Source organism: Bos javanicus, chromosome 4 (assembly GCF_032452875.1).
Source record: "Bos javanicus breed banteng chromosome 4, ARS-OSU_banteng_1.0, whole genome shotgun sequence".
Lineage (NCBI taxonomy): Eukaryota > Metazoa > Chordata > Mammalia > Artiodactyla > Bovidae > Bos > Bos javanicus.
Genome location: NC_083871.1, coordinates 79,057,928 through 79,074,576, shown reverse-complemented (window position 1 = coordinate 79,074,576; position 16,649 = coordinate 79,057,928). Strand labels below are relative to the sequence as shown.

The 16,649-nt window shown below is 38.2% G+C and overlaps 1 protein-coding gene across 1 annotated transcript; it reads left to right on the top strand.

The window, feature by feature from the left end:
• The first annotated feature begins 472 nt into the window (after positions 1 to 472).
• Positions 473 to 1,244, top strand: LOC133246898 (glyceraldehyde-3-phosphate dehydrogenase). Its single transcript, XM_061415464.1, has one exon. The coding sequence runs from the start codon at positions 648 to 650 to the stop codon at positions 1,242 to 1,244; it is 597 nt and encodes a 198-aa protein (XP_061271448.1). The 5' UTR covers positions 473 to 647.
• Positions 1,245 to 16,649: the final 15,405 nt, after the last annotated feature.

The window sequence follows — 16,649 nt, the reverse complement described above, 5'->3', positions numbered from 1 at the left end:
CTTCGATGTTTTCCTGAGCTTACTCTCTCACAATGCCAAGTTAATACTTTCACATTATTAGTAAATAATACTTCAATAACCCATCTCCCAAAAAAGTTCTCTCTCTGTTAATGTGTTTCTTGTACATACACATATAAATGCATGTTTACAGTTATGGGATGTTAAGATATAAGCTATTCTCTACCCTGCTAGTTTGTCTATCTTGATCTGGGTGGGGATTACATGTATGTAATGAAAATCCACATGTGTGTGTGTGTGTGTGTCTGAGATAGAGATTTGAAAGTAGTGATTCTACTAATCCACATATCTATTCTAAAAATAATTCTATATGACTTTATTATTTTTCTATTATTGCTGTACAAATTCCAAAAATTTAATGATTTATAGCAACACAAATGTATTATCTCACAGCCCTTTTGGTCAGAGATCCAAAACATGTTTTGCTGGGTTAAAGTCAAGGTGTTGGCAATTGATTCCAGTATGATTCCACCCACGGCAAGTTCAACGGCACAGTCAAGGCAGAGAACGGGAAGCTCGTCATCAATGGAGAGGCCATCACCATCTTCCAGGAGTGAGATCCTGCCAACATCAAGTGGGGTGATGCTGGTGCTGAGTATGTGGTGGAGTCCACTGGGGTCTTCACTACCATGGAGAAGGCTGGGGCTCACTTGAAGGGTGGCGCCAAGAGGGTCATCATCTCTGCGCCTTCTGCCGATGCCCCCATGTTTGTGATGGGCGTGAACCACGAGAAGTATAACAACACCCTCAAGATTGTCAGCAATGCCTCCTGCACCACCAACTGCTTGGCCCCCCTGGCCAAGGTCATCCATGACCACTTTGGCATCGTGGAGGGACTTATGACCACCGTCCACGCCATCACTGCCACCCAGAAGACTGTGGATGGCCCCTCCGGGAAGCTGTGGCGTGACGGCCGAGGGGCTGCCCAGAATATCATCCCTGCTTCTACTGGCGCTGCCAAGGCCGTGGGCAAGGTCATCCCTGAGCTCAACGGGAAGCTCACTGGCATGGCCTTCCACGTCCCCACTCCCAACGTGTCTGTTGTGGATCTGACCTGCCGCCTGGAGAAACCTGCCAAGTATGATGAGATCAAGAAGGTGGTGAAGCAGGCGTCAGAGGGTCCTCTCAAGGGCATTCTAGGCTACACTGAGGACCAGGTTGTCTCCTGCGACTTCAACAGCGACACTCACTCTTCTACCTTTCTGCATTTCTCCTGGAGACCCTAAAAGAAAGTCCATTCCTTTTCTTTTCCATCTTCTAGAGGCTTCTAGCATTTCTTGGCTCAAGACTGCATCTCTCTGTCCTCTTCCTCTGTTGTCACATCTCCTTCTCTGACTTCCCTGCTTCCCTCTTTCCCTTATAAGGACCGTGGTAATTATGTTGGGTATATCTGGATAATTTAGGCTAATGGTTCCCTTCAGTTCAGTTGCTCAGTTGTGTCCGACTCTTTGCAACCCCATGAACTGCAGCATGCGGGCCTCCCTGTCCATCACCAACTCCCAGAGTCTACCCAAACCCATGTCCATCAAGTCGGTGATGCCATCCAACCATCTCTCTTCTGTCATCCCCTTTTCTTCCTGCCCTCAATCCCTCCCAGCATCAAGGTCTTTTCAAATGAGTCAGCTCTTTGCATCAGGTGGCCAAAGTATTAGAGTTTCAGCTTCAACATCAGTCCTTCCAATGAACACCCAGGACTGATCTCCTTTAGGATGGACTGGTTGGATATCCTTGGAGTCCAAGGGACTCTCTCAAGAGTCTTCTCCAACACCACAGTTCAAAAGCATCGATTCTTTGGTGCTCAGCCTTCTTCACAGTCCGACTCTCACATCCATACATGACCACTGGAAAAACCATAGCCTTGACTAGACAGACATTTGTTGGCAAAGTAATGGCTCTGCTTTTCAATATGCTGTCTAGGTTGGTCATAACTTTCCTTCCAAGGAGTAAGTGTCTTTTCATTTCATGGCTGCAGTCACCATCTGCAGTGATTTTGGAGCCCAGAAAAATAAAGTCAGCCACTGTTTCCACTGTTTTCCCATCTATTTGCCATAACATGATGGGACCAGATGCCATGATCTTAGTTTTCTGAACGCTGAGTTTTAAGCCAACTTTTTCACTCTCCTCTTTCACTTTCATCAAGAGCCTCTTTAGTTCCCTTGCAAGATACTATCGCATCTGCAAAGTCCCTTTCATCATGTAGGGCAACACATACACGAGCTCCAATGATTAAATATTTAAACAACTAAAATTTTTTGCATACCACAAAAACCCACAAGTAACAAATGAAATCACATCAAAATGAGAAAATTCTGTAAATTGAATGGAAATAAAACACAACATATCAAAAATGTAAGAGCAATGAAAGCAGTGGTAAAAGGAATGTTTACTATGTTTTATATGTTTTAGAAGTAAAAGAAAGAAAAGACTCAAGTCTATGACTTGTGCCCAACTTAGTACTCTAAAACAAGAAGAGCAAATTAAATACAAGATAAGCATTAATAGAAAACAATAAAAATAAGCACAGAAATACATGAAAATGAAAACAGAAATACAATAAAGAAAAATAACAAAAGTAAAAGAAGGTACCAAGAAAACTGCTAACTTCAAGATAGATTAATTAAGAAAAAGAGAAGACACAATTATTAATACTAGAAATGAAAGTGGAAGCATTACTACAGTTACTACAGGTGATAAAAGAATATTAATGGAATATTATGAAAAAACCTTTTGCCAATAAATATGACTTGACTGAAATTGACAAATTCCTTGTGAGACACACAACAAGCCAAAGAAGAAACTGATAACATGACTAATCTTGTATTTATTAAAGAAATTAAATGTATACTGAAAAATCTTCCCACAAAATAGATAGATAGATAAAAATAAAAACTTCAGACTAAGGTAGACACACAGGTGATTTCTATAAAACATTACAGAAGAAAAGATATCAATCTATATTTTTTTTTCCAGAAAATCAAGGAGGATGAGAAATTTTCCAAATTATTTTGTGGCGCCTTTAATACCAAAACTAATCAAGGCATTTCAAGAAAAAAATAAGGCTATCATCCAGTATATCTTATAAATACAGATGCAAAAATTCTTAGCCAAATATTAACAAACTGAATCCAGCATAGTATAGAAAGTATAATAAATCATTACCAATTAGGGGTTAGCCAAGGAACATAAGAGTTTCAACATTAAAAAATAAATCACTGTAATTAATCACATCAGCAAAATATGTGAGAGTAGGTGCAAAACCATTTATGAAAACTAGAAATAGAAACTTGGAACAGAAAGAAACTTATTCAACCTAATAATATCTACAAAATGTTTCTTCCTAACCTTGTATTTCACAGTGAAAAAATATGTGCTTTCCTTCTTAGACAGGCAAAAAATAAAGTCTGCTCTCATAACTCCTATCTAAAGCTTACTTCAGGAATGCTAGTTTTTTTCTATTTTATTTTTTTTAATTTAAATGTATTTATTTTAATTGGAGGCTAATTACTTTACAATATTGTATTGGTTTTGCCATACATCAACATGAATCTGCCACGGGTGTACACATGTTCCCCATCCTGAACCCCCTCCCACCTCCCTCCCTGTACCATCCCTCTGGGTCATCCCAGTGCACCAGCCCCAAGCATCCTGTATCCTGCATCGAACCTGGACTGGCGATTCATTTCTTATATGATATTATACATGTTTCAATGCCATTCTCCCAAATCATCCCACCCTCTCCCTCTCCCACAGAATCCAAAAGACTGTTCTATACATCTGTGTCTCTTTTGCTGTCTTGCATACAGGGTTATTGTTACCATCTTTCTAAATTCTGTATATATGTGTTAGTATACTGTATTGGTGTTTTTCTTTCTGGCTTACTTCACTCTGTATAATAGGCTCCAGTTTCATCCACCTCATCAGAACTGATTCAAATGCGTTCTTTTTAATGGCTGAGTAATACTCCATTGTGTATATGTACCACAGTTTTCTTATCCATTCATATGCTGATGGACATCTAGCTTACAAAGCCAGTTTTTAAAGAAGCATATATATTTGAAAGGGAAAAGCAAATTGTCTTTCCTTGCAAATGACATGATTTTATACACAGACAATCCCAAGGTATCTATAGAAAAACAGCTTATTCAAATAAGTAAATTTAGCAAAGTTTCTATACTAAAACTCTATTATAACTCTCTGTAGCAGCACCAAAGAACTTGAAATTAAATTTTAGAAAATAATTCCTTAACATGGTATCCAAAACATGAAATACTTAGTAATACATTTAACAAAAGATGTGCACTATCACTACACTTAAAATGAAAAAGTATTGCTAAGGAAAATCAAAAGATATGTAAATAAATGGAGTAACATGACTGAGATGCTAATTCACCCCCCAAGTAATATAATGCCAGTATAAATCAGTAAAATCTTAGTAAGCTATTTTATAGAAACTAATAAGCAAAATTTTTAAATTTACATAAGTAAAATCTCAAAAAAGAAGAATAAATTTATACTGTACAAACTATACAATTTCTAGGGTTTCTATAAAGCTACATATTAAATGATAGTAGATATAAAGACCAATGTAATAAAATAGAGTTTAGAAACAGACATACACATATATGATCAATTGAGTTTTGACAAAGGAGCTAAAGCAATTCAACGTTTAAAGACTAGACCATTCAACAAATGGTACTGAAACAATTGGATATTTACATGCAAAAAGATGAAGTTCAATCTGTACCTCACACCATTCAAAAAATAATTCAAACTAATCATAAACTTAATTTTAAAACTTGAAACTACAACACTTCTAGAAGAAAGCCTGAGACAAAAATTTCTGTGGCCTTGGGGTTAGGCAAGTTTCCTAGGTAGGACTAAAAAAGCTGAACTACAAAATAATGAATAGAAGTGAATTTATTAAAATCTGAAACATCTAGTACTTGAGATAAACTTCTAAAGGAAATGAAAATATAAGCCACAGATTGGGATACATACTTGCAAAACATATATCTGCTAAGGGACTTGTATTAAACAAATATAAAGGACTCTTACACCTCAACAGGAAGACAACCAACTAGATTTTTTTAAGTGGGCAAAAGATTGAAACAGGTACTTAACCAAAATAGATTCATGATGGCAAACAAACACTTGAGATGATATTGAAAATTGTTAGCTATTAGAAAAATGCTAAAATAAAATAATGCTAAATCCTAAAATAAAAAATAAAACCCACAATTCCATACCACTACATAACCTACTGGTGGAGTAGGAATTGGCTACCCACTTCAGTATTCCTGATTGTAAAATTTCATGGACAGAGGAGCCTGGCAGCTTCCATGGAATCACAAAGTCAGACACAACTGAGCAACTGCACGCAGACATAGACACACACACAGAGTTTTGGTGTGTATACATTTTGTTGGAAATGCAAAATGGTGCAACCACTTAGCAGAAACAATTTGTCATTTTCTTATAAAATTAAGTATGCACTTACCACATGACAGTCATTTTGTTTTTCATTTTTTTCCCATCATTTTTTTTCTTCCAAAAAAATGAAAACATATGTCCACACAAACACCTTATATGAATGTTTAGAGCAATTTTTTCATAATAAAAATCTAGAAAGAACTCAATGGTCCAGTAATTGACGCACAGGTAAGCAAACTGTGGTCCATTCATACAATGGGACACTATTCAGTAAAATAAAAAGAACTACTCATATGTGTAAGAACATGAATGAATATTAAATACGCTAAATGAAAGAATCCAGTCACAGAAATCTACATACTATGTGATTATACACACACACACACACACACACACACACACGTGATATTCTGCGGAATGTCATATAGGCATAGAAAATACATCAGTGGTTGTCAAGGCCTGGGAGTGATGAGAAGGAAATGCCCACAAAGGATCATCACTCATGAGGAAACTTTTTGAGATGATGAAAATTGTCCTCTATCTTGATTTTGGTGCTGGTTACATGACATTATACATTTGTCCAAATTTATCAAGCTGTACACTTAAAGGGTGACTTTTACTGGATACCTATTATACTTCAGTATATAGACAGAGACAAAAAGAGAACAAGAACACTTTCAAGAGAATTTAAGAATGAGCTGCAGAGATTTTAGATTCAGGTAAAGTGCAATAAAACAATCATCATAAAGGCAGAAACTTCTCAAGGAAAGTAATTTCTCTTTTTAAAGTAATGAGGATTATTTTGTGCAGAAAACTAGAGTAAATGTACTTAAAATTTTTAAAAGAAACTTCAGGTTTTTATCTTGATCTAAAGACTCATAAACTGATTTCCTGGCATAGAAAGCATACATTAGCAAATCATAAGCCCTCTTAAGAAAATTTTGCACTAACTTAGTTTTGTTTTCAGAAATATAAATGTGCCCAGGGAAAAGTCTGTTGTCAGGGAAAATGAAGACTGAGATGCGTAGATCTGCAATTTTAAAATACTTTTACAAAGACAGGTAGAATTAAGTTGCATATGTGAAAAGTAACTCGTGTCAATTATTTCTGCTTTCTCTGAAAAAGACATTTTCCCACATAAAAACACAATATCATTCTCACACCTAGTACATTTTATAAATTGAGAGATAATTAGCTTTATAAAATGGTATAAGTTTTGTATTCCATTTCCATTGGTCAGTCAGATAGAATTAACCAAATATCAATGGGAATGGGGGATAGGAAAGATAGGAATATGGGCCTTAGTAATATAAACTACTATGTATAAAATATATGAGCAACAAGAATATATTGTGCAGAATAGGGAAATATAGTCATTATTTTTTAATAACTGTAAAAGTGAAAGTTGCTCAGTCATGTCCAGCTCTTTGCAAGTCCATGGACTGTAGTCTGTCAGGCTCCTGTGTCCATGGAATTCTCCAGGCAAGAATAGTGGAGTGGGTAGCCATTCCCTTTTGGGGGATTTTCCCTCCCCAGGGATCGAATCCATGTCTCCTACACTGTATGTGGATTATTTACTGTCTGAGCCACCAATGGAACATAATTTGACCGATAAAAATATTGGGTCGCTGAACTGTACATCAGAGACTAAAATAATATTGTAAATGAACTATATGTCAATAAAAAATAATTAAATAAAAATAAAATGTAAAAAACCCACAAATATGCCACAATAAATAATATTGTATGATGTGAGAACATTCTTCTAATAATTACTAAAATCCATTAGCAATTTTTTTAAAAAAGATACCATATGTGAAATAGAGCACCAGTCCAAGTTTGATGCATGAAACAGGCCACTCAAAGCTGGTGCACTGTGACAACCCTAAGGGATGGGATGGGGAGGGAGGTGGGAGGGGGATCCAGGATGGGGGACACATGTACACACATGGCTGATTCCTATCAATGTACAGGAAAAACCACTACAATATTGTAAAGTAATTAGCCTCCAGTTAAAATAAATTAAGTAATTTTATTTTAAAAGATAACAGGCTCCTTGTCCATGGGATTTCCCAGGCAAGAATCCCGGAGTGGGTAGTCATTCCCTTCTCTAGGGGGTCTTCCCAGCCCAGGGATTGAACTCCAGTCTCCTGAATTGCAAGCAGACTCTTTAACATCTGAGCCTCTAGCAAAGCACAATATACAAATAACTCTCCAGAAAAACATCTATTTCTGTTTTACTGACTATGCCAGAGACTTTGACTGTGTGGTTCACAATAAACTGTGGAAAGTTCTGAAAGAGATGGAAATACCAGACCACCTGACCTGCCTTTTGAGAAACCTGTATGCAGGTCAGGAAGCAACAGCTAGAACTGGGCATGAAACAACAGACTGGTTCCAAACAGGAAAAGGAGTTCATCAAGGCTGTATATTGTCATCCTGCTTATTTTACTTACATGCAGAGTACATCATGAGAAACGCTGGGCTGGAAGAAGCACAAGCTGGAATCAAGATTGCCAGGAAAAATATCAATAACCTCAGATATGCAGATGACACCACCCTTATGGCAGAAAGTGAAGAAGAACTGAACAGCCTCCTGATGGAAGTGAAAGAGGAGAGTGAAAAAGTTGGCTTAAAGCTCAACACTCAGAAAACTAAGATCATGGTATCTGGTCCCATCACTTCATGGCAAATAGATGGGGAAACAGTGGAAACAGTGGCTGACTTTATTTTTGGGGGCTCCAAAATCACTGCAGATGGTGACTGCAGCCATGAAATTAAAAGACAATTACTCCTTGGAAGGAAAGTTATGACCAACCTAGACAGCACATTAAAAAGCAGAGACATTACTTTTTCAACAAAGGTTTATCTAGTCAAGGCTATGGTTTTTCCAGTAGTCATGTATGGATGAGAGTTGGACTATAAGGAAAGTGGGGTGCCGAAGAATTGATGCTTTTGAACTGTGGTGTTGGGGAAGACTCTTGAGAGTCCCTTGGACTGCAAGGAGGTCCAGCCAGTCCATCCTAAAGGAGATCAGTCCTGGGTGTTCATTGGAAGGACTGATGTTGAAGCTGAAACTCCAATACTTTGGCACCTGATGCAAAGAGCCGACTCATTTGGAAAGACCCTGATGCTGGGAAAGATTGAAGGCAGGAGGAGAAGGGGACGACAGAGGATGAGATGGTTGGATGGCATCACCGACTCAATGGACATGAGTTTGTATAAACTCCGGGAGTTGGTGATAGACAGGGAGGCCTGCCGTGCTGAAGTCCATGGGGTCGCAAAGAGTCGGACACAACTGAGCGACGAACTGAACTGAACTGAGAGGCATTTAACTGATTAAAGTCTCTTGTGATCTCTCTTCAGAAAACACTTCATAGAATTTTGTTCCTATGTTTAAAACTATTGTCCTCGTGGATGTTTTAATAGAATAGGAATAAGGAATCCAAATTAATAGGAATATGAATAGAATAGGAACCCCAGTTAATTTTTTCAGTTTCCTGTAATGCACAAAATATGACTGTTTCAGTTATCTATTCTTTGTAACAAAGCATCATAGAACTTAGTGGCACACAGAAAAAAGTTACTTGATAAGACCCAGTTTTGCTTCCTTCAATGATTTGCTCTCTACAGAACTTGTTTCTGCCTTACACTTTCTTGACTCTCCTCCTAGAAGTCTTTCATTTCCTCTAACAAATGGTTATGCTTGCAATTAACTTGTCTACTTCTTTCACATAGAAAGTTGAGAGAAAGCCCATAGGCTTCCTTTTCATTTTGAACTGTTTCTGTCCATTTTAGTCCAAGGTGGTGATGCTTTGCCCAAAGTCCTTCTCTTGAAATGTTTTTGCGTTTTCTTTGAATATTTGGGGGAACTTTACTCTCTGCACTAAAAGCCTCATCAAAAATTCCTGCCAAACAAACCTCTTTCTAGTTTGGGTGTGTCAAACTAATGTATGACAACATCCTTAAGAATTTAAAACTCATTTTGTCTAGCTGAAAGGATATAGGTGATTAGGATATAGGTGCTGTAAATCTTTTTTTTTTTAATTTTATTTTATTTTTAAACTTTACATAATTGTATTAGTTTTGCCAAATATCGAAATGAATCCGCCACAGGTATACCTGTGTTCCCCATCCTGAACCCTCCTCCCTCCTCCCTCCCCATACCCTCCCTCTGGGTCGTCCCAGTGCACCAGCCCCAAGCATCCAGTATCGTGCATCGAAGCTGGACTGGCAACTCGTTTCATACATGATATTATACATGTTTCAATGCCATTCTCCCAAATCTCCCCACCCTCTCCCTCTCCTGTAAATCTTTAAGAAATTTAACAAGCTTCTTACATCCACCCCCCTGATTTGCTTTTTAGCTTGAGGCCATATTTTACTCAATGTACCCTGGATTTTGTCTTTGACATGAGGCAATGTCTCATTTTGAAAATCTTTTCCTTTTAAGAGAGACTGTCTAGAACCTTCTGTATTTCATCTGTTTTGCTTGCACACTTAATACTTAATTTTTTAGTTCTTCTTTCTTATAGTACCTTATCATATACAGTTGAAAGAAGTCAAATGGCACTTTAAACATTCTGCCCAGACATCTTCTTAGCCAAATCCATAAATTTATTAGTTGAATTTTCTATCTTTCACATTACCACACACAATAGTGTTGCCAAAATTCTGGCTGTACAGAACAGGGATCGTCCCGTATCCAGATTCCATTAGTAATTTCCTCATTGCTTTTTCAGCCTCCTCTAATAGTTTCCTTGTCACCCTGCCAGTCTTTGCCATCAGCTCACCCAAGGCCAACACTGCACATCTTATGGCTTTATTTGTTCACCAAACTTATTTAAAAGCAGTACGGAAGCTTCAAGTACCAATTTCTGTCTTAGTTATCTATTGCTATGTAAGAAACTACTCTAAAACCTGGTGACTTAGAACAACAATATGTATGCTCATGATTTGCAGTCAGCGTGAGGCTAGGCAGAGTGGATTATCTCTGTTCCCTGTGGTGTGGACTGGGGTCTCAAATGAGCGTGAAGACCCAACATGACTTATCTTTCACATCTGATGACTAAGTTTGGTGGCTGGGAGAGCTGCATCTCTCCCTTCATAATCTCTCTTTCTCCAGAGCCTCTCTGCACATGTCCCCCCTTTCCATGAGGGTAATTGTACTTTTTACATGGCAACTGGCTTCCAGGATGGCAAACACAAAAGTTGCCAACCTTCTGAAGTGCTCATCCATGGAACAATGTCACTTCCAGCACATTTTATCGGTCAAAGCAAATTACAGGGCCAACCCAGAGCCAGCATGGGTGAGGCTATGAATGCCATTTCTTGGCAAAGAACTGTGGACATTTTAAAATCCACCGTAGTTACTGAGTTCTATCAGCCTTAAAGAACATCTCTAAGGTATTGAGTTTATCCATCATAAAATGATAACGTGCATGAAAGGAGTTCCCTACTAGAAAGCCTATTCCTCTAGCCATCCACGCTCAAAACCAAGTGCTCCTTGTAACTCTGAGTTGGACATTTAGTTCATTGGATATTACTGGGCAGTTTTTTGCTTCTCCTTTCCAGGGCTCCCACACACCCATCCCCCATTTTCTCTTCACCTCCACCGTGGATTTCACTGTTGGTTCACATTCTGGTGATACCTAAAAGCCTCTGATAAATACCAAATTAAAAGCAATATCAAAATATTATATGCCCATTAGGGTGAATTAGATTGCATAGAGTCATAGGGATCCATGGCCATTTAAAAGCATACTGACTGATACAGCAAATTTCATTTCATCTTACTTTGATTTCAGCAATGATATGTAAAACTATGATATTATTTACCTAGCTATGTCACCAAGATTATATAAGGTGTACAAAGCATTTTCATGTGGCATTTGATGCAGGAAATTTTTAATGTAGCCAAAACCAAAATATTAAAATTTCAACTTAAAAAATTATTAATGAAAAAAAATTACCAATGAGTCAGTTTAATAATTAACTAATTTGTTTAACTAATTAATTATTAATTATTACTTAGAAAATTAGTTCTTATTGATTCATTAGTTATTATTAATCACTTAGTTAATGACTTAGTTTTTAACTACCACTAAATTAGACATTTGTTTACTAACTAATTTCTTGGAAGATAGGAGTGGATGGTTTGCAACTTGGCTCAAGGCTGAAATTCAAAGGTAGGATGAGGAATGGGAAAGGTTTAGAGAAGGGGTAAGGATGAGATGAAGATAAGGAATAAGGTAAAGTGCAGGGATGATGTGATAGGTGAGGAAAAATGAGATTTGGGGAGGACTGAGATTCAAATAGAGGATAAGGATCAAGGAAAGTTCTGCAAATTATCATGTACTAAATTACTATCGTCAGTTTTTATATTTTTGTCTTAGTTAAAAAAAAAAAACAAAAACCTTGAAAAACCCAGCAGAACAGCTATAAAATACTCTTCTAATACTATTCACTTTTCTCCACCCATATCCTGCTCATCTTCCATTGATGCCATTCCTCCATCCACCCCTCTACCTCTCCATCAGCCTTATCCCATCCAGCCAGCAATGTCTGCTCAGCAGCTGATGTTTTAGTGAGCTTCCTCTGGAGACTAAAGACCACGTAGTGCTACTTTTGACAGATAGACTCAGTACCATTTCATTAATACTGGCTCTGTCTGAAACAGATAATTTGTCACTTCAATGTTTGTCATGGGGAAGGATAAATTGGGAGATTGGGATGGACATATACACACTACTACATACAAAACAGATAAATAAGAACCTACTGTATGGCACAGGGAATTCTACTCAATGCTGTGTAATGACCTATGTGGGGAAAGAATCTAAATAAGTGAGTTTATGTATACATGGTTTTTCCAGTGGTCATGTATGGATGTGAGAGTTGGACTGTTAAGAAAGCTGAGGGCCAAAGAATGGATGCTTTTGAATTGTGGTGTTGGAGAAGACTCTTGAGAGTCCCTTGCTCTGCAAGGAGATACAACCAGTCCATTCTGAAGGAGATCAGCCCTGGGATTTCTTTGGAGGGAATGACGCTGAAGCTGAAACTCCAGTACTTTGGCCACCTCATGCGAGAAGTTGACTCATTGGAAAAGACCCTGAGGCTGGGAGGGATTGGGGGCAGGAGGAGAAGGGGACGTCAGAGGATGAGATGGCTGGATGGCATCACCAACTCGATGGACATGAATCTAAGTGAACGCCGGGAGTTGGTGATGGACAGGGAGGCCTGGCGTGCTGCAATTCATGGGGTCGCAGAGTTGGACACAACTGAGTGACTGAACTGAACTGAACTGATAACTGATTCACTTTGTTGAACAATGGAAACTAACAACACATGGTAAATTAACTATAATCCAATAAAATTCATTTAAAAATAGTTGTCATGGTGTTATAAGTAAAATGCAACATAAACTGCTACCTTATTTTCTTATACATAAATATATGCCCTTAATCTTACCTAGAAACTGCAATTTGCCTAGTTAGATGCTCTAAAAATACATGAATACTTGAAAAGTGTTCAGTTCATTTCAGTCGCTCAGTCATGTCCGACTCTTTGTGACCCCATGAATCACAGCACGCCAGGCCTCCCTGTCCATCACCAACTCCCGGAGTTCACTCAAACTCATGTCCATTGAGTCTCTGATGCCATCCAGCCATCTCATTCTCTGTCGTCCCCTTCTCCTTCTGCCCCCAATCCCTCCCAGCATCAGAGTCTTTTCCAATGAGTCAACTCTTCGCATGAGGTGGCCAAAGTATTGGAGTTTCAGCTTCACCATCAATCCTTCCAATGAACATCTCTACAAATAACTGACTAAGAGAATGTCTTTCCATTTGAGTACTATGTAATTCTGATCCTCTGATTAAACATTATAATTACAAAGGAGTAGAGCGGTAAAAGGAAAAAAAAAAAACTTAAAAATGGATAAAAATTAAAAACTCAATCAGTTCTTACAGTCCTAGATTTTTGATCTCCCTTTCTAATTTATGATCTTCCTGAAAATCAACCACTCTTGACTTCTTAGCTTTTTTCTTTTTGGAATACCAGTATGTATACCCAGGCTGCCCTACAGGGATGCTTTAATGATAAAATGTGGCAATGACTAAAGCCTTACTTCTCGTCATGTCACTCAAGAGCAGGAATCTTGTTTATTCAACTTTGTACCCCCAAGTTCCCAATGCAGCATAAGGCATACAATTGGACTTCTACAAAAATTGTTTGAATTGAATTTACTTGTAATGGATGTCTAGAGTTTACTAATTTTCATTAGTTATTTAGATACCCCAAATCTGGGCCAAAGAGTGATACATCTTCAATGAACAGCTTTCTGTCATGCATGACTTTAATTTCAAACCACTAGCCCAACTATCTCAGCAACACCATCCCAAATACCCTCAATCTTTCTTATTGTCTGTGACCTTAGTTCTTGGTCTCATATTAAGGGCTTTATCTTGTTTCTCAAGCTGAAAAGCTGAACCTGTCGATCTCAATGCAATCTAGATATTCTTTGTTGAGTACAATTCAGATATATAAATATGTAGGCATTCAATTTCATGCCACTTCTCACTTCAGTGTAGACAATTACCTTCATTTGGATTCTCCAGAAGGAGACCTGGAGACAATGATTCAAGGTGATCCCAGGACTGGTAGGGGAAGGGGAAGGGAGACAGGAAAAGGGTAGGTTCTCAAGCCAGTATCACTGTAGTTGATGGGAGTTAAACCTCACAAGGGAACTCTGGGAGAACACTGTGGGACATCTGACTCAGAGTTATCCCACCTGAGAGCTACAGGAGTTAGAGATTATTTGCCTACTCCCTTTAGTCATTTGTGGAGGGCTGCCTGCCGGGGCAGGGTGCTATTTCTGGAACTTCCAGCTTTCTGTGCCCAACTGAGTGGGCTTCAATTGCCAGAGAGAGCCCACAGGCAGTTGGAACTTTGGCTGTTGTGCAGTTGTGTATAAAAGGATACAGGTAACTTCTGCTTCTGTGGCCTTCCCTCCTCCTGCCCTATCCCTGGACCTATGAAAACGTCTGTTTGAATGATGTATAGTTCCTCTCATTTCAAAATCTATCCAATACTGTCCACCAACCACTAAAACAGCTGTGCTGAAATGTGACCTCCCTTTGTTCAAACCTAAGTATTTCCTCAATAGACAATCCTCAAAAGACTCAGCTCCACTAACAACCAGTATGAACATGTATATTTGCTCTGAGATTTCAGTGGAGTAAGCAGCAGCAGGCTCTGGCAGAAAAACAAGGGGCCATGGTTACCCATCTCCTCCCATCACTATGCTAGCAATAACCTGTTTTTCCTCTCAGGCATAAGAAAAATGAGGCATTTCTGTTTTCCTCTTGTGCTAAACATTTTTCTCCAGTCATAGTATCATTCTTGTTCCTTTGCAGGTCTCTTTCTGTCAAGCATTTCCACATGATTTACAAGCAGATGTCTCAGCCAACTTCCACTCCAACAGACACGGCTTATTTGCAACACTCGGACGTCTTTAGTCACCATCTTCCCTTGGGACCAACTCTTTATTACCAATCATTCTTTTTTTCACACACCTGGCCAGATTTCTCCTGGATTTCTCCAGCTTTCTCAAGTCTTATCTCCTTGATCCCTTGGCATCGCCCCACTGGCCACCCATGGCCTCCTTTCTTCCATTTTCCTAACTCCATTCACATTTATCTGTCCTTAAGCCAATGCCTTTATATCATGGCATATCCCCTAGATCGGGGGTCAGAAAACTTTTTTATGTAAAGTATAGGAGTAAATATTTTGTTTGTGGGTCTACCATTTCTATTGCAATTATTAATCTCTGCCATTATAGAGCGAAAGCAGCCATAGACATTTATGAATAAATGCAGCTATGCCCAAATAAAAATTTTTGAATAAAAATTGGCAATTGGCTTCTAGATTTGGCCTGGAGGCTCTAGTATGTCAACCCAGGCTCAACAAAAGAGAAGGCAACAACTTTCTTTTAGAGTGCCTAGTATACAAATACTCAATAAACACTTATTTAAAAGCTTTAAGAAATGTATGAAAAATTAATATTCTTCTCTGAACTGAGATGGGCTTCCTTGATAGCTCAGTTGGTGAAGAACCTCCCTGTAATGCAGGAAACCCCAGTTTGATTCCCGGATTGGGAAGATCCCTTGGAGAAGGGAAAGTCTCTCCACACCAATATTCTGGCCTGGAGAATTCCATGGATGCGATTTTCAAAAAAAAAAAGAACTGAGATATTTGGTGGAGAAAAACAGATTTTTCATATACAAACACGGAAAAGATCACATGGTCTCTCCTCCACTTTGAATGAACAATGAATACGCTATTTTCTTAAACAACAGGCATCAAAAAAAAAACTTTCATCAAAATAAAAAATTAAGAAACAACAGAAAAAATGATTTGAATTCTGATTATCAGTTCCTTTCTTTGCAGTTCAGACACCAACCAAATCAGTAATATTATAGTGTGTAGGATTTTTTTTTAGGACTTCTTTTCAGAGTAGTTTTAGGTTGATCAAAAAATTTTGGGAGAGGTACAGAGGATTCCCATATATTCACTGCCCCCACACATGCACAGCTTCTCTCATTATTAGCATCACTCGTCAGAATGGTACATTGTTACATACACTGACACATCATATTCACCCACAATCCAGAATGGAGATGACCAGTTCAGAGGCTATTTCAAGAGTCTAAGTGACTAAAATTATGGTGCTGATTAGGGAGCTAATAAAAATTTGCCAGATTTTGAATATGATTTGGAGATAGATCTAACAAAATTTTCTAGGGGGTGTGAGGTATGAGGCATAGAGAAAAATTAAAGTGGACTCCAGTTTCACAGCAATTGGAAAAAATGGTGTCTTCATTCATTGACACAGAGAACGTGGGAGAAACAGATTTGGTGGCACGGAGCATTTCAGTTATGTGAATGGACCATGTTAAATTTGAGAATTTGCCTAGACATCCAAACCAAACATAAATATACAAATAGGAGGTTCTAGAAAGAGAATACAGATATAAATTTGGAAGCATCAGAATATCAAGTGGTATTTATTGTTATGAAACTATGGGAGATCACCAAGAAAGTGACTAAGTCTGGGGCACTCCAATGTTTAGAGGTCAGAGGGATGTGTGTGTATATGAAAGTCAGTCATTAGTGACCAACTCTTTGTGAAGCTATGGACAATA